The 26,957-nt window shown below is 37.2% G+C and overlaps 1 protein-coding gene across 2 annotated transcripts; it reads right to left on the bottom strand.

Annotated features, from left to right (window-relative positions):
- Positions 1-2,869: 2,869 nt before the first annotated feature.
- LOC133531611 (zinc finger protein 131-like) lies at positions 2,870-26,683 on the bottom strand. 2 transcript variants are annotated; one of them, XM_061869933.1, is made up of 5 exons: positions 26,553-26,683; positions 24,041-24,181; positions 23,149-23,322; positions 20,770-21,034; positions 2,870-6,763 (listed from the first exon to the last, which is right to left on the bottom strand). In XM_061869933.1, exons 2-5 carry the CDS (start codon positions 24,152-24,154, stop codon positions 6,543-6,545), a joined length of 774 nt encoding a protein of 257 aa, XP_061725917.1. In that variant the 5' UTR covers positions 24,155-24,181; positions 26,553-26,683; the 3' UTR covers positions 2,870-6,542. The 2 variants fall into 2 exon arrangements, with proteins under 2 accessions (XP_061725917.1, XP_061725913.1); XM_061869929.1 differs by having other exon boundaries at positions 26,450-26,584.
- Between the last annotated feature and the right edge of the window lie 274 nt (positions 26,684-26,957).

The raw sequence follows: 26,957 nt of genomic DNA, 5'->3' as shown, positions 1-26,957 counted from the left end.
CGAACTTGAATAACTATAGAAATCTGAATAGAGCTCAAAACCGGCTAAGTGCGAGTCGGATTCGCGCAGGAAGGGTATCATTACGCAAGAAACGGCAAATATTTATTTTATTCTGTTTTTAGTAGGTACCTATTTGTTATTATCAAGAAAATCTATGGATTGTAATTTTTTAAGGCTACAATGTATTAAGAGCTTATATATTCCGTCGCTGAGGGCTAATAAATTATATACGTTCTCCATATTCTGTCACAAAAAGTCATTCAAAAATATATGTCATGTGTATGGTACAGGACTGTGCAATGTGAACCTCCTCATATTCCTTGGTTTATGAGTGCTAGGTTAATTAGGAAATTGATTAAGATAGGATTAAGACTACGTTAAGGATACATTCCTCTAAAAAAGTTCGCATTTATGACGAAAAAAGAGCAATCCCCGAACTGCGAAGCGCTTTGGAAGCGCTGGTGGCCTAGGGAAGCGCTGGTGGCCTAGCGGTAAGAGCGTGCGACTTGCAATCCGGAGGTCGCGGGTTCAAACCCCGGCTCGTACTAATGAGTTTTTCGGAACTTATGTACGAAATATCATTCGATATTTACCAGTCGCTTTTCGGTGAAGGAAAACATCGTGAGGAAACCGGACTAATCCCAACAAGGCCTAGTTTACCCTCTGAGTTGGAAGGTCAGATGGCAGTCGCTTTCGTAAAAACTAGTGCCTACGCCAAATCTTGGGATGAGTTGTCAAGCGGACCCCAGGCTCCCATGAGCCGTGGCAAAATGCCGGGACAACGCGAGGAAGAAGAAGATGAAGTCACTGTATCTTAATAGGTTAGATGTAGGAGCATTTCAAAGCATCTATTTTAAACTTAGAACAGGCAAAGGAGATATATTTCTGTATAATTATATTAGTCTGTATACTATCAAGCTGTAGGTAATAAGTATAAGGTAATTAGGACAGGCGTAATCTTAAGATTCCCTAAATAAATAAATAAATAAAAATGTCACGTTCGTAGCATCATACACACATCACGTTGGACACATAAAATCTAATTTAAAAGTCTACGAAGCCAGTTAATCTAGTCGTAACATATGTAAGGGTATGTGGAAGTATTTTATAGGTATTTTAAACGAGTTAAGTTTACTTGAGCGGTTACTTTCGACCCCAGTGCGCCCAGGGGAGCAGTGATTGCGTGTAGTTCTGAATTTATTATAATTGCTCTAGCTACATTTGTTAGAACGAGTGGTGATTCGGATAAAGATACATCCTGTAGTACTAACTGAATTAAAAGCCCACAGGTTTATCCTCTATGGAAGGGTGCCCTAAACTTAACACTTTTACTGTCCGTGCAATTACATGACATACACCATGAACTATGGAAGGTAGAGTTAAGGAATAGAATCTCCATATACCAAAAAGTGTTGGACAAAAAACCATAAATAGGTGGCGCTACAATAACTAGAATTCTTGAGAAAATCTAATCATAGACAGCGCACTTCACTCCGTCAATAACGCCTAAGTTCTTAGCTACTCTAGCGCTACTCTGGAGAGATTTGGAACTATTATTTATAGCTGACAGCTGGACACTTTTGCAACAGTTCTGCCTATGGAGATTTTATTCCTTGCCTCTACCTTCCAAACCAGGGGGCCTCTACCGCGAAAATCGAAATCCGCAAATTGCTTTCTCTTTTACTCTCACTAAGATGAAATTAGAATGACAGAGAAAAATGCTCGCAATTGACGAACTTCGATTTTCGCGGTTATAGCCCAGGAACCTAACTCTGTCACGTCAAATTGACGTCAGAAATGGATGGCTCTATACATTTGTCACCTTATCTGTCATGCACGGACGTATCGATCATGTCAGTAGCGAAAGCGAGGGACAGTTGAAGTGTTAAATAATGTAACCTATGGGAATGACCTCGTGAGTTTGAGAAACCTATGGAAATCACCTCGTGAGTTTTCGTCGCATTCTTTCATTCCGATAAATGTGGCGTTCCATGCTTTAAGCACATGGGGCATAAGGACAAGGATCCTTCTCTGATGGAAAGCCACAAATATTTACTTTTAGGGAAGCGTATTCTGATTGTGATAATAAAATAATAAAAAATAATAAAATAAAAATACTTTTATTCAGTAACTATGATTTGGTATACAGTAGCTGTGCTGGTGCCTCTTTGTAAGTATTTAAGATACTTGTGTTAAGAGAACACCGCTCTTCCACAGGATGTTTTGCTTACAATATAACATGTTCATATAGGTACATATATTATCTTTCGATGATATTGCATTTTAGCATTTTACTTAAGAAAAACAAAAACAATAGAATTATAACAACTGCAACAACTTATGTATATATATTTTAAGGTAGAATGTACAACAATTATCTTTTCTTATGTGTGTTTGTGTGTGTGTGTGTGTGTGTGTGTGTGTGTGTGTGTGTGTGTTTGTATGTGTGTGTGTGAATATATTATTGTGTTATAAATAAATAAATATTATAGGACATTATTACAATAGTAAGCTCAATAAGGCATGTGTTGTAGGTACTTAAACAACGACAAATATAATATATAAATACTTTAATACATCGAAAACATCCATGACTCAGGAAAAAATATCCGTGCTCATCACACAAATAAATGCCCTTACCAGGATTTGAACCTGGGACCATCGGCTTCATAGGCTGGGCCAGACCAGTCGTCAAACAGGTTACGTTCTCTATTTTTAACCGACTTCAAGATTTCAAAAGTAGGAGGTTATTAATTCGGTTGCATGTTTTTTTTTTGATCTGACGGTTCGGGTTGAAGAAATTGTGAAACGTCACTAAAACTGAAATAGAATATTGATGGATTAAAAAAGTAAATAAAACAAGACATATTAAATAAAAGTTTATTACAAATATTGTCTTTTATTTGTCTTTTCGTAACAATAACTCTATAAATATGACTAGATTCAATATTAAAATAGATACAAGTTATTTATAAAATTATATTCAATTTAGTGTAAGTGTGATTGTGTCATTCACGAAGACGCGCGCCTTGACTCATATTGTCATGTTATTATAGGTTAGATTTGACAAATCTGCGCGTCATCGTGGATGACACGAACTATATTATAAAACAACGTATGGTAGGTAACTAAAACTAAACAGTCCAATACCTATAATAACCGTCTAGGCACTTTTATTACAATTTTCAGTATAATTCAATCCAATAGAAAAATACTGCAACAGGCAAGGATTTTTCGTTTCAATATGCATTGATTGCAAATGAGCATATTTTAATGGTGCGTTCACATAATTTGATAGCCATTAACTAATATTTTAGAATGAGATAAATGTAATATTATCTTTAGTTTGTGCTTAAGCTTAACTGATGTAGATAGGTATAGATTTGATTTTGTACCCTCTAATTACCTCAATTGACAATTACCTCAATTATATCAACAATATAATAATTAATATATTTAATCGTGTAAAATTATGTTTTAAATTTTTCTCCGACGTTTCGAGGACGGCGTTGTCCCCGTGGTCTCGGATATGGAATTTTAAGGAAAGGAATACAATCTCCATGTACTAAAAAGTGCTCGTCAAAAAACCTTAAATAGATGGCGCTACAATATCTAGAATAATTGAAGAAAAAATTCAAATCATAGACAGCGCACTTCACTCCGTCAATAACGCCTAGGTTCTTAGCTACTCTAGCGCTACTCTGGGGAGATTTGGAACTACCATTTATAGCTGGACACTTTTGCAACAGTTCTGCCTATGGAGATTGTATTACTTACTCCACCTTCCATAGTCTCGGAGAAGATCGGCTAAAGTTGACATCAACAACGCGCGGGTACAGGTTCGAGTTGTTCGAAAAACTCGCGCGGCTAGAAAATGTTGATGTCAATTTTAGCCAATCTTCTCCGAGATCACGGGAATAACGCCGTCCTCGAAACGTCGAAGGTAAATTTAAAACATCATTTTACGCGATTAAGTCCCGTTGAAGTGAATAATAATGAGTAATAACAGTGAAAATTTAAATCAGTGTGTTTCAATTATAAAGCTTTCATTGTCGGCCAGTTTTAGGTACCTATATATTTTATAATATAGGGGAACAAAAACATAATAATATCCAAAAAATAGTACAAAACAGTCCTATTGAAATATGTCTTTTATAAGGTTTCGGTGGGTATTTAAGTTTTTTTTGCAATGAATTTGATAGGATTTCACTAGTTTAACAATAAAAATGATAGCTTCTTAAATAATGACTGTTAATAAAATAAATTAAAGTATAACCACACAGATGGATGGTTGAATAAGAATTATGTGTCTAATTACCACGATTTATAAGCTGTCTTTCTTTTGCAACATGTCTTTTTTCAGAGAATTTGGTCAGCAAACTCAATTTCGGTATTTAACCCTTCAAGTGGCGCCAGCGAAAACGTGGAAAGTGGCAAAATCAAGCGGTGCCACGGATTTGCGCAAAAGCAGTCAAGTGGCGGGGCTGTCATGTGGTGTAGTATATAATTAGTACATAAGCATTGCATATATAATCGTGTCACCTGCCTATATAATTAGATCAGAATAAATCACACAGCACAGCTATACACAGTAATTTGATGAAAGCAAAGCAGCATTCACTTTCTATTGATGAATTTGGTACAAAAATTGAGCAATTATTTGTCGATTTAACGGTTTCTCAAGCTGACGGTGATCAAAATGCGTATAAGGTACTGAAAACCGTCAACGAAAAGTTGGCAGTAAAAAGGTTCACCGATGGGTTGCGGAACCCAAACTTAGGGCTCATACTCTCAGCTAGGACCTTCCAACATTAAAGGACGCAATTCAGGCCGCAAAGGACGAGGAGATATCGTCCACAAGAGGTATCGACGAGCCTTCAATCTTCGTCAATCAAAGAGGTTTTCCAGGTCAATCGTACCACCCACGCGCAGGCCGTGGTTTTTACAGCCCGCGTAGGGGAATGACCAGCAATATGGACATGCGGTACCTATTCGTACGACAAGAACCGGGCCTTGCGAGGTACGTACGCTCAGAATAATATTGGTCGCGGGTTAAGTAATCCGAGCCGAGGATTCTATAGAGGCAGATCCGGTTACTCATTTAACCGGGGGTGTAGTAGGCAGGTTACACGATTATATATGCAATGCTTACGTACTAATTATATACTACACCACAGTCAGATCGCCTTATCCCTGGCAACTGCAGGCGAGCCACGCGTGCTGCGAGCTGAAATTTGCCGACCCTGACACTATATTGTGACATCAAAATTATATTTATCTAAATTATGTCAGACGCCCGTGTGTCAAGAACTAGCGAAAAGCATGGACGACGGACATCATTTTAATGACACAACACAATGTAAGCCTCTATGTAAGGAATGGAATCTCCATATACCAAAAAGTGTCATCAAAAAACCTTAAATAGGTGGAGCTAAAATACCTAGAACACTTGAAAAAAAAAAACAAATCATAGACAACGCACGTCACTCCGTCAATAAGACGCTTAGGTTCTTAGCTACTCTAGCGCTACTCTGGAGAGATTTGGAACTATTATTTATAGCTGGACACTTTTGCAACAGTTCTACCATAAGAGATTTCACTCCTTTTAATTCCACACTCCATACCTCTATGTTTAGTTGAGTCAAACACTCGCTGTAGGCGTATAAGTATGTAGTGCGATCTCGGTTACACTTACTTGCGGCGGGCAGCGTCCTGTCTCTTTTTAAAGAGGATGCGGGAACTGAGATTTAAATATTTTAGATGAATATATTCGTCTCGCTAATGGAAGCGGCTCCTAAAACTAGTGCGATAAGGACAACGCCAGGTTAGGCTAAAAATGTCAAAAAACGATGTTTCGTACTCGACTGTTTCCTCCTCCAAAACTAACCAAATGTAACGAAATTTGAGATCTAAATGGTAATTAAATTACCTGTGTCGGACTGTTTTCCTTTTTAGGCTAATTGATGTCAGTTTTGAATGCCAAGCTTCTCTTTGCGGCCTAGTAAATTAGGCCGTTTCGTGAATATATGAAGTGCACTAGCGCCTTAAGAAACAAAAATATCAAAAAAGCAAAACAGTCAGACACAGATATTGAATTATCTGTGTTGAAAAAATCATTGCTCCAGCTTGAAAAACCACGGAGGAAACAGTCGAGTTCATTTGTATGGAGAAATGACCACTCCTGTTGCCTCTTATTTGCTCCGCGTGCAGCGAGATGTTTAGCATAAATATACGGCCCGATTCGAAGAATGATTAAGACACGTAAGATCTTTAAAAGATCGATAACTAAACGACATGTCAAAAGTGACGTTTATTTCAATTCCGCTGTGATCCCAATAACGTCTATATAAGTAAAAGCCATTGAGGAAGATAAAGATCTATCTATTATTATCTATGATATTTCTAACGACAAAGTGGCAAGTGAGCTCGATTCGGGCAACCAATGCCCTGTCAATTATACGACCCACAAACGATATCTAAATGAGAACTTATCGTTATCGTATCTCATTCTTCGAATCGGGCCGATAGTCGATCACATCACATCAGATCGCCTTGTCCCTGCTAGTGGCGTGTCGGTAGGCGACGTGTTTCCTGAGCGCGTCGCGCGACCGCGACACGTGGCTGCAGGCGCGGCACGCGTGCCGCCGCCCCGCGTGCGTCTCCATGTGCACGCGCAGGTTGTACTGGTTGCTGAGCCGCTTGTGGCAGATGGTGCATACCGAGCTGTTGAGACGCCATTTGCGGTCAAACGGCTCTGGGGGATCTGGAAAGTAACCCGTAGGTTATAAAACCAATAACCTCTAGGCGCACAAAGGCCTATATCGATACCTCAGAATAAATAATAGTACTACCGTCATAGAGAAATAAAGTCGTAGTAAGTACCGTCAGAGTAAGTGTAGGAGTTGAAAGTAGAATTCCGGTTACTCTGGTTATAATATTAGTTGAAAATCGTAGAGCATTAGACTTTTATTTGCCGCGATATCTATTGTCGAGTAGCAGTACTGAGAGTTCCGCTACTCGATGCTAGATGTTGACTGCGAATATAATAATCATTTTGGTACCGAAACTGATGTATTTATTTTATTTTATTTTATTTTATTCGGAAAACCAACAGCTTAATAAACTAAAACTAGGTTAACATAAATATGTATCAGGGAAGCCAATTACAGGTTTCCACAGATAGGATAGCTGGATGGAGTGAGCACTCTATTACTTCTTATTTCTCTATGCTAATTTTATTTTATTTATTTTTATTTTATTGGTATTCAGGATAACAACAGCCGTAAATATAACTAAACATATAAATGCTTACATAAAAGAAGGCCAATGACAGTCATCCATTAAATTGCAATACATAACAAAGTAAAATAACAAAAAAATTAAAAACGACGAAAATGTACAATATACACACAAATGCTCGAAACCTTAAAAATACGTACCGGTCGCAAAATATGTACTTAATGAATAATCGAGTTTAATTTACTTTTGGCAAAAGACCATAAAATTTGCATTAGTAACATATCCAAATAAATACCTGAACATAGTATTTGAACTGAATTTTTATTAATGGTAGAATTAGGTAGTAAGAAATAAAAATTTCAACATTTAGAAAGAAACTCCTTTAAAAAAAAAAAAAAAAAAATAAAAAAAAAAAAAAATACCTCTAACAAATTGCATTGCATTTCCCTAGTACCCATCAACACATAGCTTGAAGAAGTTATGATATGCCTACTTAGATATTATTATTGTAAGATTTGTACTTGTTTTCTTATTTTAAGAACGAATTAGAACAAGTGGCAAAAATAATACAAAACGGATTTTATATTAATTTTCGTCATCTCTGAGCAAAACGGAATATATGTCTTTTTTAAATTTATACTTAGACCCTACAAAAGGATCGGCAGAGCAGAATTCGGTGTTATACAAGTGTGGGATCCGTGATAAGACGGCGTTAGAACCATAGTTAGTGGAGTGGAAGGGAACATGAAACAGAGTTGTGTGTCGAGTTCGACGTCTTGGAACTCGAAACGATAAGCCAGATAACAGTTCAGGGCAGTCTAACCCATTTCTAATTATATCGAAAAGTAGGCTCATGTCAGCCACTTTGCGCCTATCCTCGAGTGAATGGAGATTATATTCCCGACAGTTACCTTTGTACCCAGCAGATGTTTTCTTGAATTTATAATTTCATTGAGCAACAAATTTTTTTTGAATTTTTTCGATGCGGTCTTTATGAACAGCATAACACACTGACCAGATAGGTGATGCATATTCAAGGATGGATCTCACATATGCGTAATATACGACTTTTAGACATGACAAGCTTTGGAAAGGTTTACAAGTCCTCATGACGAAGCCTAAACTGCGATATGATCTGTTTACAATGGAGTCTACATGATTTCTCATAGTCATTTTGGAATCTAGAATTACTCCCAAGTCACGCACAACATCAACTCTGTTCACCGCTACGCCATTGAAATGGTATGAGTAATTGATTGGCTTAAGGCTGCGAGTAAAACTTATACACTGACACTTAGTAACACTAAGTGTTATCTTATTACGGGAGTAATACTCGACTAGGTTATTAAGATCATTCTGCAGGAGTTCGCAGTCTGCTAAAGATTTTACACGCATGAAAACTTTTTTATCATCTGCATATAACAGATGGCGTGCGGTGACAAAACACGTATTTATATCGTATATGTAAGCATTATAAAAGAGAGGACCGAGATGGGAGCCTTGGGGCACGCCAGAGGGGATATCGATGTAATCTGACCTGAAGCCGCCAAGAACTACAGCTTGGGAACGATTAGTAAGGTAAGATTTGACCCATCTGAGTAAGTCTCCATGAATTCCTAGTGCTTCAAGCTTCATGAGAAGTATGGCGTGGTTGACACGATCAAACGCTTTTTCAAAGTCGGTATATATCACGTCAACCTGACCGCCACCCTCCATTTCTGTTAAAACATGATTTGTGAAGCAAGCTAGGTTCGAAACTGTGGAACGTGCCTTTAAAAAACCGTGCTGTTTATCCGAGATCCCAGAAGACACAAGGGGATAAATATGTTTAAGAATTATAGATTCAAAAAGCTTTCCTATGGTATTGAGTATGGAAATAGGTCGGAAGTTCTCAATATTGGATTTTGAACCTTTTTTATATATAGGAATGATGTGGGCCTTTTTCCAAATGGAGGGGAAAATACAGCTTTTTAATGATTGTTGAAAGAGAATGGTTAGTGGGTATGCAAGGCTTTCAGCACAAGAGGATAAAAAGATAGGTGGAACGCCGTCACAACCTGGTCCCTTAGTTTTATCCAGGCGCTTTAAAAAACTTAGCACGATTTCACAAGTTACATCGATACCGGACAGTGCATCGCGCTGATTGATATTCATAGAACTATTATTAGGGTTATAAGAGTAGTTTGTAGTGTCAAATACGCTCTCAAAAAATGTATTAAATGCATTACAGATATCCACGCCATTGTTGTAGTGATTACTACCTAAATTGAAACAGTTAGGGTAATTAGAGCCTCCCCGTTTAGATTTTACGTATTTCCAAAAGAATTTAGGGGAGCGTTTGATGTATGATTCGGTGTTGTTACTAAAACGCTGAAAGCATTCACTCTGTACACGTTTCTGCCTAGCTCTAAGCATAGAAAATTCGTCATAATCGCGTGGGTTTAAAAACTGCTTCCATCTTGCATGAACTTTGCTCTTTTCTTTTATTATCTTTATGAGTGCGGAACTGTACCAAATAGGGTATGAGACATTTTTTGGGTATGATATGGGTACAAATTTAACAAAACATTCATTTAGCGTGTTATAAAAAATGTCAACAGCTTTGTTTACGTCGCTTGTGTTTAAAATTGTATTCCAGTCTATACTACGTATATATGCATTTATTTTAATATAATCGCATTTAAAAAAGTTAAAGCGAGGTATCGTATTATGATTTAAAGGTATTATAAACAAATCTAAGATATCAATTAAGAGAGGTGGGTGAAAAACATCTAACTTAGAAATTGGTTGACATTGGGTCACGAGCATAGGCAAGTTACTGAAACACAGATCTAAAATATTGCCACATGAGTTCGTAATAAAATTGTATTGAGTTAAGCCTAAATAATGCATGTCTTCAACGAAAGATAAAGCCGCGCTTTGATAATCCGACCTACCCTGATTTAACAATGAGAAACCTACATTACGACTCCATGTTATACAAGGTATATTAAAGTCTCCTAATAATAGATAGGTACATGAGGGAAACGATTCGATCATACGCGTCATATTAGTTTTTATGTCGTCTAAGTTTATTGGCAAATTTTCCTCAACAGGTGGTAAATATGCTAATGCAGCAATTAAATCGGTTGGGGCGCCGAGAGCTCGGCCCGGTATACTTACGCACAGCGATTCAATTCCCGCGCAAGACCACTCACGGTACACCGCGGCACAAAGATTGCGACGGGCACACACCATAACCCCGCCGCCCGTACACTTATTAGTTAGGAGAAGATTCCTATCGCACCGGAATACATCGTATCGGAAATCACAGAGTTCTGAGTCCAAAATGTCACTCTGTAACCAAGTCTCAGTTAAAAATATTATATCATAATCATTATGAAGTATATTATTGTATATATCTAAACACTTTGTCCGAAGACCACGGACATTTTGGTAATAAATATTTAGCTTAGTGTTTACGTTAGAATATAGCGTGTTATTCACTGTAGAAAAACAAAATAAAGATCAAAATTAGTCTTAAAATCTCGATATGTTTGTAAGATAATTTCGATACGATGTTTATAATTATGTTCGATAAAGAAATATGCGGTATAAATATTTAATAGAGAAAAATGTTTAGCAATAGTAGGTAAAAGGTTTGTTGTTATATGTAATATTGGGGATAAAAATATTAATTGTTGTTCATTACGCTCAGTTAAGTGTTCATATGTTAATTTTCCCTCATAGTGAAGTAATATAAGTTTTATGTTTAACGAATTAAGGGCGTTAATGAGTTGGATCGAATAAGCAATATGGAATAAATAAAGAAATGAGCGATAAGGAAACATAGTAGTAAATATACCTGTTAAACAACAGATGTTTGTGTGATGGGTACCAGGGGCATGCAGTAGCGACGACGGTGGCGTATATTTAACAAAACAGACGGAGTTAGGTAATTTAGGTATTGAGACCAATAATATTTGTATAATTTGAGGCTTATTTTGCGGTTTCTGACTTTTTGAGGTACATAAAATAGTACTTAGTTTATTTCCATAAGATACGTAATTTTCTATAAATTTGAACAGGTTATAAATATGATATGAATTAATTACATGATTTTGATAAGCACGAAGAGCAGCAAAAATAAACAACGCTAAGACTAATTGCACTAAAATTAAAGCACTTAAAATAATATTATATAATAGAAGTCACTTAATTTTTTTAATGTCGTTCGCATCTTTTACGTTGATAATAGGAGATTTGTCAGATTTTCTTGCGAATATTTTACAGTTGCGTACCCACACATACTTATAGCTTGCTGCATCTGCCGCGTCCTTTGTTTCCTTGCGTAGTTGCTTGTAGAATGGAATCAGATGTTCGTTTACATATATTTTGACTGGTTCACCTGGCATGCCAATATCCGTAGTGGTAATACCTTTGCGCCTTCGTATACCGGATAAAATGCTGTCCTTGATAAGTTGCGAGTTCAATTGAACGACGATGTTACGTGGCCTGCCAGCTACCTCCACCCGTGGTTGTACGCGGTTCACATGCAGAATATTTGCTGTGGTTATCTCCACACCAGCTGTATTAGCGATCTTTGAGGCAATGATAGAAAGGTTTTCAGCTTTGTTTTCCGGGATCCCCGAGATTTCTAGGTTATGTAGGCGGTCGCGTTGCTGTAGTGAGTGATGTTCTAATTGCAGGTTATTATAAGATTGTTTTAACGTGGAGACATCCTGTTCTAACGATTCGATCCTCTTAACACTGAGTTCCATTGTGGCGACACGTGTACACAGATCATCCTGCCGGCCGGACTGAAAGCTGAGAGAATCCTTGACCTCCGCAATATCGACCTTGAATTGGTTGTGTTCGATAACCAGGTTTTCAGTCGTCGCCCGCATGCTAGAGAGCTGGTCCTTGATATCAGATACATCCGACTTCATACCCGTGATATCTGACTTTTGGGATTTGCAAATATCCATCAGGTCTTTCATATCCTTGCGAAATTCCAAGATGTCATTTTTGAGGTCACTTTCAAAGTCTGGCTGTTTACGTTTTCGAATTGTGATTTGAGAATTGCTGTGGTGGGTATCCTTTAATTTGTTTAAATCTGGCTGCGAGCCTGTGTTACGTGCCAGATTACCTGCACTGGGTTTATCCGTGTTGAGATTGGGATTATCGACCATGTTCACGGGCACGAAATTCGCTAATTGCTTGAAGTCAAAGTGGCTCGAGGTGATTAACGCTGCCACAGTAGATAAGAAGCACGCACAATAAAGACGTAAGTGTATCACTGGTGATTTATAGAATGTTCTTTACACTCATAGATATACGATCTATTTACCGGCGGAACAGAAATAATAAAATTTATTTATTTCACGAGCGATTTGTGGAAGTATGCGACGCGTCTGTTGTGAGAGACGACCGCGCGCGGAAAAAGCCACCATAATACCACCTAATACCGTACAGGAATTCGCACTTCCTACAAACCCGAAGTTTGACAGCGATTCAGGGACGAATGATGCTGTCCCTTTTTAATGTATTACACTATCCCTTTCGGCTATTTAGGGTTGTCAAAATTCAAGTCATTATGTTATCTGTGGTTGTGCACACAAAGGGACGTCAAGTTGTGCCAACCCTAATAATTGCTCGTAACAAAACAATGCTGCACCGTACGGAGCCGAGAATGGCCGAAAGGATGTCGCCCCACTGTCGATACCTACTAAGTATACTGAGGCAAGATGAATTTGCGTTTTTTACATATTAATTATTATAAAATACCAATATTTACCTTCTACTGAAATTTCATGCCGAAATTCGTATTGGTTTTAGTAATAAAGTGACGTATATGGATGCAACTAAGTACATTTTGTATAAGTACTCGAACATCGTATACTGAGGTTAGTCACCTGAGGACCTACCGCGAACCACGTTTGACGTGTTGCCTCTCTGGCGCACTTGTAAATTCGCACGTAAGTGTGACAGGGAGGCAACACGTCGAACGTAGTTCGCGGTAGGCCCTCTGCACCATAGCGGTACAGTTAACGCGGAGGAGGGTAACAAAAGTTTGGCATACTGATAAAACTCATCGGGTAGACGTGGTAAAAAAACTGATAATAACAATTAAAATTACAATTTTTTGATAAATTTTAAATGTTTTCTTAGGTTATATACAATTCTACTTTGAATCAACTTCACCGTAAAAATTAACAAAATTTGATGTATAAATGGATCGGAAGCTTGTTGGTTCGGCTAAAATATGCGTATACTAGAGCCTCACTCTCATATCATAAACTGCGATAAAATTTCGTTTCCTGGAGGAGCTGGGGTAGTTAGATAGTGCTATCTCGTTTTCACGAAAAATAGGCACAATGTTTGTAGATTTGCGAAAAATGCCCAGTAAAAGTAAACTTTACTCGTTGTAATATATTAGTATAAATTGCCAAGTAGCATGTAAAATAGGTTCCCAACTTATTCCAACAATTTTCATACCCAATTTTCACAAGGTAAAATGTCTTTTCTAATCATAAAATTATTAGACAAACTATTTCATAGGTAAGTAAGGTACGTTACGTAAGGTATGTTTCTGTCAGACACAGTTCGCCGTATCACGAATAATATTAGAAGAACACTCTGTCAGCGTCATGTTCGCTTGCGTGAAATAAGATTTTGTTGACAAATGGCCAAAGAAAAAATGGATTTGCAGTCGTATTGAAACAATATGAATTGTGTTTGTGCTGAATTACCAAACAGAACAGCTGGAACAGCCATTGGAAAACTTATTCAATAGGGTTGTTTCCAATTTTTTGAAATGCTTGTATTACGTTCTATATTACCTAAAAGTTGCTCTAAAATTCAACTTTTATACTAAAAACGGCTTTAAATATGTTAAATTAACAAAATATATTTTGACAGATGCTTTCGCGCCCAAAACGCTCTTTGAAAATTGTGTGACGTCACAGTTTACGGTTTGACGCATAACTACATACACACGTAGAAGATACGAACTGTCAACTGACATCTGTCATTTGTTGTTTATCGCCTAACTGTCAACAGTGTCAATCCGAGAGTTGTGACGTCATTAGAATCTTCAAGTTCAAAATCTTTTAGTTTCGAGTTTGGTCACGTGACGTGTGCCAAAAGATATTTTAAATTCAATATTTACAAAAATATGGTCATTACAGGTCCCCTAAAAGTAGTTTAACATGTTCTTAAAATCCAAAAGAATTTATTGGGATACAATTCTGCCCTAAGATTTGTAGATGGAAACAACCCTATTGTTGACAGTATTCTTTGTGCAACATATTTCAAATTGAAACATCATAAAATCCTGCTTCGCTCAGAAGGTCTAGTGTAACATGAAAGCAAAATATTCGTTAACTATTCGATGACGTTAGGTGAGAAAACTACTCGGAAACTAAAAACCTATACTTTTTAGTTAACATGCGAGTGTGACATGCAACCTCTAACTCGTCCTTTACGAAAGATAGCTCATTTTGACAGTAATTTACCTTTTTCGTATGTTGGTAGAACTGGGTGTTATAGGTGGCCAAATTACGAAGTACAGCCCATGTGGGATCTTCGAGCGTATTAAGATCACCACTTAATTGGTTCGCGTTATATTTCCGTTGAATAAATGCAGTGGTCGGCAACCTTTAAGCAGCCAATGCACTTTGTTTATAATTTGCAACTTTATCACTATATCTGATAATTTATTATTATGCAAAGAGCACTCGACAATGTCAACGACGACTGAAAACGACAACAATTGTCAACAAATACCTATTTTAAAGGATACAAAAAAAGTTTCCGACAGCGGCAGTACTCTCAAGTTCAAATGCCGCACGGGCTTGCGCTTACCTTTTACTTGATAGTAATACTTTTCGATAATGAAAATCTACAATCAAGCTGTTTTAAAATATGCACCCTTTCTTCGTGGTTCGCGATACTTGTATAGTAAATCTGAATAGACCATAGATTAAGTACAGATACAATTATAATATGTTAACGGCACCAATCATGGAACATTTAAGAGAAAATTTGGAGTGTTTTTGTAATTTCACCGACACCTGTAAAATTTCTACCGCTTTACGCTTTAAAAGTTGAATGTCCAATTCGTCCTTTATGTCTTCTATGTATTTAATGAAAGCTACTGCAATTGGTTTCAATATTATTAACCAATAAAAACTGTGGTTTTTTGTGGCGCCATTAATTTTTAAAATAACAAGTATCAATGAAAAATTAAACTTAAGCAGCTTTTTGGCTCTTGTTTATGGTAAAATGTTGCCAGCGATTAAAAACTGATGGTAAATACTTGTTTTACAGGATTTGTCTATACCATTCCATTACTAGTGCCTGTGCCATTATAGGGGTGTTTACTATATGTAGTACTACGAACAAAATCGAAGTTTGTAAGCGCGAGGCCACGAATCATGTTGTCCCTGTCATGTCATGTTATGTCATGATCATTTGCGTTCCGAACGCGCCGACTTGAGAGACGTAGACCTGATATAAATTTTATATACAAAATAACCAGGAAGGTTCGCTGGCCGCCTGTTGCCGACCCCTGAACAAGAATATTATGTATCCGTTTTCAAACGCGCTGACTGCGGGCGAGTGTAAATTCAAATATGACATTCGTAAACGTTTCGAAACCTAAACTCAATAGTTAAATTAGTCACTCGAGAGTTGTCGAGTGAAATGTTGCGTTTGGAGTTTCGCCCTCAGGTGGCAATTCCATTTTTTACATTTTCTAACATTTATGAAATATTTACTATTAAATTGTCTCTAGTTTTGTTCTGAAATTTGGCTTAAAGTGTTTTAAAGTACAATAAAATCAAGAATCTGACACTATTCGTTAGGACTGACAAAACCTATGCTGGCGCCATCTGTAAAATACTTCGACCGGTCAACCCCATTTAACGTGCAGTAAGAAAAAGTTCAGACGTACAAGGCCACGGCATGTCGCATGTGCTGCTGTCAGAGAGGAGTGCTGCTGTATCTCGGTTTTAACCAATTTTTGAGGAGAGCAAGAAAACGTAATTTGTAGGTATTTCGTCTAAATCATCTGTTTATGCCATTGTACTAAGGGCGATAATATTCAGTTTAAGCAGAGCTTACTTTTTGATATTTTTAGATATTAAACTTTGTACAGGCAAAAATAGTTTTCTGTGTAGATTACTGCCCGAAAATCTCAGAAGCATTCTACACAAATTCAAGTATCTCTTGTTTAGCTTTGAAATAGCAAGCACTTTATCTTCTTAAACACTTCACATATTTGGTTCTTCACTCAATAACTTTTCCAATTTTCATGCCACTCTGAAGAAAATGGTATCAAATGAAAGCTAACCGTAAAACATATTTTTATTTTTCTTATTAGACACTGTTTGACAAAAATCATTTGAAAAAAAATCCTTGTCTTTTAAAAAACTGCCATCCTCTGACCTTCTGACACATGTGAATTGCTACCTATTTCATTGAATTTATTACATTCTAGAAATTATTATGTGACTTGATGACACATTCCTTCAGCAAACCCGTTTTAAGTCCTCGTGGATGGGTGATGCAGGATCATGCTTACGAACTTTACTGTTCTTATAGTCCCATTTGACAGACGTGTTCGATAGGAATGAGGCTGGTACGTGGTGAGAGCTCGTGAGTCCATAAAAATCTCACACAGGTCGACCTAATTCCCAAATTCAGAAAAAACTTGTGCTTGGGGTATTAAGCGACGATACACAGACTTGTATAGATAAATTTATACTTCGGTGCATAGATAACATCCATAACTCGGGAACAAATATTCGTGATGAACACACAAATAATTGCCCATACCGGGACTTCAACCTGGGACCTCTTGCTTTGTAAGCAGGGTCACTACCGTCTAGGCTAGGAGACAGTTGAATTAGACTTTAATTGACCGGTTTTATATTATTTTTATGGAGCTCCCGATATTAATAAAACAATATAAAAAGTAATCATGGTTTATATCCCGGTCAATTTAAGTCTAGTTAAACTAACCGTGACCGTTAAATTACTTATATCGGAAGTTTCGTAGTAATAATATAATTAGATCTCACCATTCCGTATTACCTATTTTTTATATAGCCGTATCGATCTAAAACTTTGCTTAGGTATATATTGTTTACCTTTACCATCGATGAAAATACAATAGAAATAGAGGTATACCTAATAAAGGTAATCGGTGGATCTATTCGGTTGCTATTTTTTTTTCACAATCCATAACTCCCGCGGGAACAATATAGGCCTTTGTCCTTCAGTACGCCAGCATGAAATAAGATCTTTTTCGAGCAAGTGTGATGAAAATGAAAATTATACATAATGTATGTGATGTGTACCTATGTGAAACACCATGGATTACCGTATTGCAAATTGCCTCCAGCATGGAACTTTTCATCAAAGTAATTGTTTACCTACCTGTCTTGATCTACCCAAAACGCTTAAGTACAAGTGGATCAGGAGGACGAAGATTTACTTCCCAGCATTCAGCGGAGAGAAGTAGGCTACGGACCGAAGAACGGTGGATAGGCTTGACTTATTCGGTAAATTTTTATCCCTAGGTACCTAATAAGACATTGTTTGTAGATTTACATAATTATTATTATATGTTAATTATTAAAAAGTTGAAATAAAATATACGCCTTTTTAAATTGATTGTTCGCTACATTACAATATTTTTTCAGATCTTGGAAGTAGGTATCCAATATAAACAATACAGTTGGTATTTTGTTTTGTAATATAAGTATAGTTTATCTATGTGTACAAAAATTATGTGCACTCAAAAACAATTCAGCAAGATGTATCCTGTAGAATAGTTGTCAAGCGGACCCCAGGCTCCCATGAGCCGTGGCAAATGCCGGGACAACGCGAGGAAGAAGAAGAAGACTCAGCTATATGACCATTATTAAGGGTTTTGCTGTACATACTGGCATGGCATCCACGTTAATGTAAAGTTTATTGCTTGTTCGATACTCTAAAACTTCTCTTTTACTCATTGGCCTCGTACCTATAGCTTGAACAAATAAAGTAGCGGTCTTTATACGCCGGAAGATCCCACATGCACTGTACTTCGTAATTTGATGATTACCACCCAGGTCTGCCAACATGCGAAAAGAATTTAACTATGAAAGTAGTGAGCTAACTTTCAGAATTGTCAAGTGTCACGTTGCGCAATACACTCGCATATTAACGTAAAACGTATCGTCAGTAGTTTGCTCGATTAACTTTTTACATGACAAGTGTCAAACTGAATGTCATCCGAGTCTGGTTACTTTGGAATAATCGTATCTCACCCAATTGTGACATTTTTTTCTTCATAATCAACGTTCTTAAAGAGGTTTTATCTTCATCGTCTTTGGTGATGTTTTGATTCGATGTTCATTTGAATATCACCCTTAATACTTTATCAGTTAGGTCAATATTAATTTGTGTAGTATTTCTACCATTTTTAATGCGAGGGCTTGTAAACATTTTATCATGTTTATGATACTACTGCTTACTGCTGATGATGGCTCCACAACGAGTAGTAGATAGGAAAAATCAATGATATCATTATAAAATAGAAAATGAAACAGTCATTCTATTCCCTTGGTGGTCAACTGGGCCCGCAGGGCACTGAGCCCATGGACTAAGTTGACCATTTGATTGATTTGTTAAATATTTGAACGGCACTTATAAAATTAGAATAAATAAATGTCACTTATAAATTTAATTTAATGAATTTCTTGAATGTATAAGTTTACTTCTGCTCGATATTGTCTGGACCGTATAAGTCATATCTAGCACAGATGAAATCAACAATCAGCTACTAAAAGTTTGAGCTCACTCAATACCATATTTAACAAATTTACATGCCTACATTTTTTTCATCATTTCGCTTCGGTATAATGTGCAAAACACGTTTATTAGTTTTTTAAATAGACCATAATAAAATTAACGTTAAATAAAAATATTTTATTATTTATGTCCAATCTTTTCAGAAATTTATAAGTAGGTATATCTACATGACTTATCTAAGTTTTATCATTTGTGAACGGTTTATTGATTGAACATGAACTAAAAAACTTAGTTCTCTCTCCTTATCGTTAAGAAAGTGGCAGAAAAAAATCATAGACCTCTACGAAGATGGGAAGACGACTTCAAAGCTCTTGTTGGTGCCACTTGGCGGAGGAAAGCCCATGGTCGGGAACTTTGGAGAAACTTGGGGGAGGCCTATGCTGGAAAGCAAGACAATCTCGACTCCGATGTCTGAAACTGAGCATTGATATATAATAATAGTTTTTAAACTAATGATAAGTGAAACTAGGAAATAATATGTTTATTATATTTTGTAAACTAGTTAATAAGATTGTTAAATAAAGGCTTATTGAATTGAATTGAATTGAATCGTTAAGAAGAGATTATCGTCAGTGTACTCGTACCTATTTTACCTCAATCCGAGGACAATGCCACTTAAATATGTTCATAAATCTTAGTGGGAATTGTCTCAGGATGTAGGTTGCACTTATAATTTAAAAACCAATAAGTATCCTCTTTTTTGTAACATCTGTCTATGTCTGCTTTTTTTCCAAAAATAAGAGGAAACGAGCTTTTGTGGTTCGCCGGAACGATATACCTAATATTTGTTACTCTCGACTTTCGGAGACACTCGGTTAAACTCGTTTGCATGTATGTTAAAAAGATAGCAATATTTGCCGTTGTATCTTGTAGATATATTCAATTTAACCGGTTAATTTCTTTCCACAAACACAAAATAAAACTAATTTGCCATAAACTGGTACCTCATTAGAATAGTTCTTTAACCGGTAACCGCAGGCGGAAACGAAAACCTTTTCGTTCCCGAGTAATTGTACAAAAACGGTTTAAAAAATAAAACGGTTTGCGATCCCTTATAAATACGATACGAAACGTAAACGTGAGCGACACTTTGAGTAAACGTACTTATAATTTACACTCGCTCTTTGAGTTTCCAAAACGTCCCGCTTGGTGCGCTGTTCAAAATCCCATACAAAATGAGACTTAACCTAAACGCGAAAGTTACGTTACGCTATCGAATGGAAGTTACACTAGAGGTACTGATCACATCTAACCGCACCTATTTATTACTACTAGGTAGGTACTAACTAGGTATTTAAAATCTTCTTCCTCGCGTTGTCCCGGCATTTTGACATGGCTCATGGGAGCCTGGGGTCCGCTTGACAACTAATCCCAAGATTTGGCGTAGGCACTAATTTTTACGAAAGCGACTGCCATCCGACCTTCCAACCCAGAGGGTAAACTAGGCCTTGTTAGGATTAGTCCGGTTTCCTCACGATGTTTTCCTTCACCGAAAAGCGACTGGTAAATATCAAATGGTATTTCCTACTTAAGTTCCGAAAAACTCATTGGTACGAGCCGGGGTTTGAACCCGCGACCTCCGGATTGCAAGTCGCACGCTCTTACCGCTAGGCCATCAGCGCTTTTTTTATATATAAATATATAAATACCTTTATACCGTGCTAAACCTATTAGAGATATTAAATTTACCTGCTAAATTAGGCATAATCGGAGGTGTGACATTCCCAATCCCCGGACTGCCAATCTTGTGTGTGCTATACAAATTCTGCACGATCTGATCAAGCTTGCTCAGTCTGTCCTTTTCGTTTTTGATCACATCGTTCATCCCGCTGGTGTATTCTTTCTCCATTGGCTCGTCGAAGATTTTTGGTTCGGTAAAGTCGGGTTTGGGCTCAAAAGTTGGGGATTGTTGGGGTTCTTGTGGCTCTGGTTCGGTTGGTTGTGGCGTTGGGTTCTGAAAAAGAGAATGGAGATGGTAAAACTTGAATTAGATATAATAACGACCTCCTAGGTAGTTACCCTGCCTACGAAGCAGGAGGTCCTTGGTTCGAATCCTGGTAAGGGCATTTATTTGTGCGTTTGTCACAAATATTTTTTCATGAGTTATGGACTAGATTCGAGGCAATAGTTCGAGACTGAAATGGTGGCTTTCACCCGAGTTAAACACTCTACTTTTTATTTTGAATACGAGCAAAGTCAAATACATGAGGATTAAAAAAAATATGACTAAGTGTACGCTTTTATAGTATTTCTTGAGGGTACTTTCAATTAACAATTTAGGTAAAATTATCGTGATTTATGGAATGGGGATTTAAATATTAGAAAGGAAATTGTACAATAAATCCATTTATATCAAATTTTAATTGCTTATCGTAATATAAACGAAAAAAACGTACTGAGAAAGTAAAATGCTCTAGTGCAGAAACGTATCATTATTTCCTACACACTGTTTAGAACATCAACTGCCCACTTGCAGATCATGAAAAATATATTAAATTACGACACAAAATAGTTTTACGGTTTTTTCTACGTTAGGTGGAAAAACCCCATTTTACAAAAGTAGGATTAAGAACTAAGTAAGTTAAGACTCAAAGAGGAAATTAATATTTTGCTTTTCTTAGTAGGATTACCCATTCCCAAAAGCGTGTCTCAAGTTGGAGTTCTTATCTACCCACCGTGTTCTGGTAATAAGTACGTGGTACGACCTACCTTTTACTACCTCTACGACAAAGAACTGGAAACCCTTGTAAGTATAAGAATAATGTTGGTAAATAAATGACTTGTCCTAGTTTCCCGCCGCGCAAAAAGTGCCCGTGATGGATGGCAACGTTGATACCGAGAGCATTTTTTTAAATTTACGACACGTCAACGGATCTTTGAATGATAATGTGACTTTACTTCGCTTTGCTGAGAAGATAAGTGTAAATATTATATATCTGAGAGTATAATAATAAAAAGAAATATATAAATATACAGTATGTCGGTTTGAGTAATTACTTTACGGTCAGATACATACCGTTTAGTCTGGTAAAGCAAATTTGTCATTAAATAAGAACAAAAAACTATGCTCATCCCTTTCTTCTGGGTGCCAGTACTATCGCAAGATAAAGACAGTAACTGATTATCTCTGTCTATGTTTATAATGAGACAGTCCCTGGTTAAATACAAGTATTGCCTCTAAACCTATTTGATCAGAAAATAAATTGGTGTCAATCTCCAATATAATGACAAATTTTAATTTTAATTTGAGCGCTGCGCTATAAATTAAAAAAAATGCCCCAAACGCGAATATTAGAATCACAAATTGGTATGCTTGCGTCCGCACCCCCATTTTATCGGTAATACTTATTGCTCATAATCGGATATCGAAATCAGCGAGCCAAATTGGCGTTTGCGTCCGCACGGCCTGATTTGATCGAACAAATCAGCAAAAATCAGAATCAAAATCAATCGACGAAATCAGATTGGCAAAAATTGACCCATCTGGACTCCATTTCATACCAAGCAAGTCGTGCACAGAACAAATATTATTGCACGTGCATTGCAATATTACCAACCTAAAATGGAGTTGGGCGGGACATGTTGCTAGGCAGAGTGATGGCAGGTGGACTAAAATGTTAACGGAATGGTGGCGTCGTTGGCTCGTTGGGTGGACGACATTCGGAAAATTGCGGGACACTTCTGGATGCGATTAGCTCAGGGTCGGGACAAGCCTATGCTCAGCAGTGGGCGATAAAAGGCTGATATGATGATGGTGATGATTGCAATAACGTCCAAGCCACGTGGCTTCAGCTTATAAGTAAACACAGGCAGCAGGACGATTGCCGATCTCCCATACATTTTTCCGCATTATTTTGACACGCCAACCCCCATATTAAACACAAAAAACTTTTTATAAAAACATTTAACATAAACAACACTACACCACATAAGCCGATAACTGGCAGGAAGTGGCACAGGATCGGGACAGGTGGCGTTCTCTCGTTTTGGAGGCCAAGACCCTCTTTGGATCACTGCGCCACAATAGTTAGTTAGTTAAACAACACTATACTTATTTATAAGACTTACAGTGTCAGCATCGGTCAGTCCAGACACCTTGAGGGTCTGCGCGAGCCGTAGCAGCGACGGCAGCACCTCCTTGGACGCCGTGACCTCCCCCGTGTACATGAAAGTCAGCAACAGGCGCAGTTCCGTAGCTTCGCAGCTTAGGACGACGACGAGGGTGTTTTCAGCTTCCACTTCCTGAAAAATAAATGACAGATCCTTAAAAAATCTGATTTCGATTTTTTTTTATAAAATGTAGGTTTTTAATTTTAATCTATTTATCCTAAAGCACGTAACATTGTGACATCACTTTATTCCTCGCCAAACTGCGATCGCAGTTTGTTGGCGAGATAGCGCTCATTTATAATTTTCATATCTATGCTATGCACTTAATTTATAAATATAAAAACAAACGAAAACCAAATTGTCACTGATACTTTAACAACTAATTCAGGTTAATTTCAAAGCAATATTAATAGGTATGTATGAGAAGATAATAATTAATTAACTGACTAGGTAAAATGCATGTAAAGTTGTCAGGCATATTTTCAGATAATGGCCGTTAGGCACTTTTTTAAATGTTGTTGTATTTTGCGAAGCAATGTATTCACTAGGGTAGGGATTCATAAATAATACACAATTTTACATTCGCGCCATTTTCTATGCAAGACCATAGTAGTGTATTTTTTTAATATTTATGGTCTGGATGTTGGTTCTTTAAGCCAAGCGTCAAAAGTGGTGCGACACTATTATTTGGAAAACCATTTCCGTCAGTAGAAATAGGCGGCAAATTGAAAAAAATGGCGCGAATTGTTCTCCTCCCACAGAAAATTTGAATTTCGCGCCTTTTCTTCGAACAAAGGAGTTTGCCAAAATTCCATAGACAAGAAACTTTTTAGACTCCGTTTTCACTAACCTTGAAAAGTTGCGCGAAATACTGGCTGCATGATGCCAGCACCAGCCTGTGGGCGCGCAGCGAAGTCCCGCTGGCGTTCAAGGTCACATCCGTCAAGGATCCGGTGCTCAGCATACGCCCTAGGGCTCCGATTACACTGCTCTGTTTGTTCAATAGGTAAAATTCAGGTTTGATTAATTTACTTAGGATTTTGGAATACAAGTGAAGTGTATTCCCATTTGTACCCGCCGGACACATGTGTATTCATATAAATCATTCCTATTTGTCCTCTCTTTAATAATGGCGGCGGTCGAGGGGGGCAGGGTCAAATGGGAATCCAGCAAGTGAAGTGATAGAGTAGACGTTATGCCAACCTATAGGTATAGTCTGGCAAACTACTTTGTCAGTAGAAAAATACGAGCAATTCAAAATTTGTATGAAAGTTCGACCTTACGCATCAATATTTTACAAATTTGCTGCCTTTTCCTACTGACAAAATTAGTTTGCCCAACTATAAGAATGTTACAGTTAAAGGAACAACAAAGCACATCGTGGAAAATTCTATTTTCCTAAAATTTAACATCTGTAACGTCCGTCAACTGTCACACTATCACAAAACTAATACGTAAGAGCCCGTTCCCACTTGTCGGATGTCGGGCCCGGATTTTAATCGGATGTCCCCAGGCCGCAGGCCAGGGATTTAGATTCCTAGGGCCCCTAGGCACTTGGTATGGCATTAAGAATTTTTAAGGGGGGGGGGGGGGGGGGGTTGGGGTTACATGTATCTGTGGAAATCCGGCCCTGGATATCCCAGTTGCAAGCAAATCGGTATAGAGCAAGTGTGAATAGCTTCATATAAAATGTTCTGCCATTGGGATATCCGATTAAAATCCGGGCCCGACATCCGAGAAGTGGGAAGTGGGAACGGGGTTTAAGGCTGTTTTGACACCATCACGGATTCCGGATATCGCATCTGAGTGTCTTTGCCTAAGAGCCCGGTCCTACTTGTCCCCTATACAGCTCATAGACGTCAGGGGACGCCATAATTTATGATCAAGACGTATGTAAAGTCAGACCAAGATAAGTTGGCAGCAATTTTAATAGCCCAGGCGGTGCAAGTGTCAAGTAGGCGTCATAATTTAATAGGAGTTTGACGTTTAAATTGACGATATTCTTTTACCGTCAACGGTAAACTAAAAGCGACTGAATACAATATGACATTTAGACTCCCTGTTTTATTCCTTCATTCATTCATTTATTTTGTTCTATAACAACAATACATTGTGTTAGAAAACTTACGAACTAATTACGTGCTTATAATTAAATTAAATTAAGTAATAAATACATTTTCAATAATTAAATGAAACAATTAAATTACAAGTGAGCTTACAAATAAAATAATATAATGTCAAATATAAAAAAAAAAATGTTAAAAATTCACAATTTGCAGTATTGTCCACGATTCGTTTTTTTTTTAAAGAAAGGTATGACAAACTTAGTTGCTCCCTTGATAAACGTTCGCATGGCGCTGCAAAAATGCAGAAAATGATTTAATTTTATAAATAAGAGCAAAGTTTTAGTTCCATTTTCATCCATCAGCAAGTAAATTTGTCATCAACCTCATTTTAAAGACACAACAATTAGTACTAGGTGTGTGAAGTGCAAAGCAGTTGTGAGCGACATTTTATGTTAAAAAACATGTATTGCTATTAACAAAGCAGAAAGATCGAACATAAATACCCTATATATATATTAATTTATATCTTATAAATAGTAGGTGATCCTAATTGAATAGTTAAAACATTAAAGTTACTAGCGACTCGCCCCGGCTTTGCACGGGTTACATAAAACCTTGACAAATTATACACTTAAACTTTACTCGAGAATCACTTTATTGATGGTGAAAATCCGTTCAGTAGTTTTTGAGTTTATCGCGAACGTACAGACATACAGACAGACGCGGCGGGGGAATTTGATTTATAATATGTACGAGTACTTAGTGATGTCTCAGTTGCAACTGCATTTATTACTGTGACGTGGTAAGAACCGTCTTTAAAAAAATATTAATCAACAACTCATCACCTCCATTTATTTCTGGACTCCATAATATGTATTTATTAAATACAAACATATGTATATAGAAAGAAATAAGCACAAAAGTCAAAGTATGTCATAAATACAGTAAAACCTTTTTTTTTTTAATAAAACACCCATAAAATCGCCAGTCAGTTGTATTTTACACTAAAAAAATTACACGGCAATATTATATTTTTTACTTTTAAATTTGCTAAACTCAAAACAAAGACCAAAAGCGTAAGGCGTTCCGCTTGCGTGTTGGTGATTATTATAATGTACGTGTTAAAAAATGTTTGTATACCTATGTGTCGGTGCTCGCTGTGGAGTGTTGGATCGTAAAAACTACTTACCTACCTGGTGATTATGCCAGCGCAAAGAAAACTGTTGCATTTCATCCTCATCCATAGCGACACAAATTAAAATAATAGGAAAGCAAAGCGAAAGCAGAGAGACTCACTATTGTCGGTCGCCGCGTACGCTCAAGACAATAATATTGTTAACCGAATCCAGGCTACTTTATTTTAGTCGGTACGCCTGGAAAACCTGTAGCCACCTATTTCTGGAGCTGATCGTATTTATAAATCCAATGACATTCAGTCAGTGACGCGGCTCACATACCAAAACTCATCCAAAAACAGATTTAGTACGGGCTCGATGATTGGCATCATTGTTCGACTGTTTGCACTAATTATACGAGGATAAAACGTATTTGGAGCGAATATTTCTCATGTAAGCGATGGCTGTTTCACTACTGGCTGAATGGAACGCTGATGCTTGCCCTAATTTTTTTTTAAAAGGTTACGCATTCCCGCCTTTTTATTTGCGACCGGACAGTCAGTCATTTGTCTAATTGTTGGGCAAA

The sequence above is a fragment of the Cydia pomonella genome, chromosome 2 (genome assembly GCF_033807575.1).
Source record: "Cydia pomonella isolate Wapato2018A chromosome 2, ilCydPomo1, whole genome shotgun sequence".
NCBI classification, from domain to species: domain Eukaryota; kingdom Metazoa; phylum Arthropoda; class Insecta; order Lepidoptera; family Tortricidae; genus Cydia; species Cydia pomonella.
The sequence above is the reverse complement of the archived record's forward strand: the minus strand, read 5'-3'. Positions and strand labels throughout refer to the sequence as shown.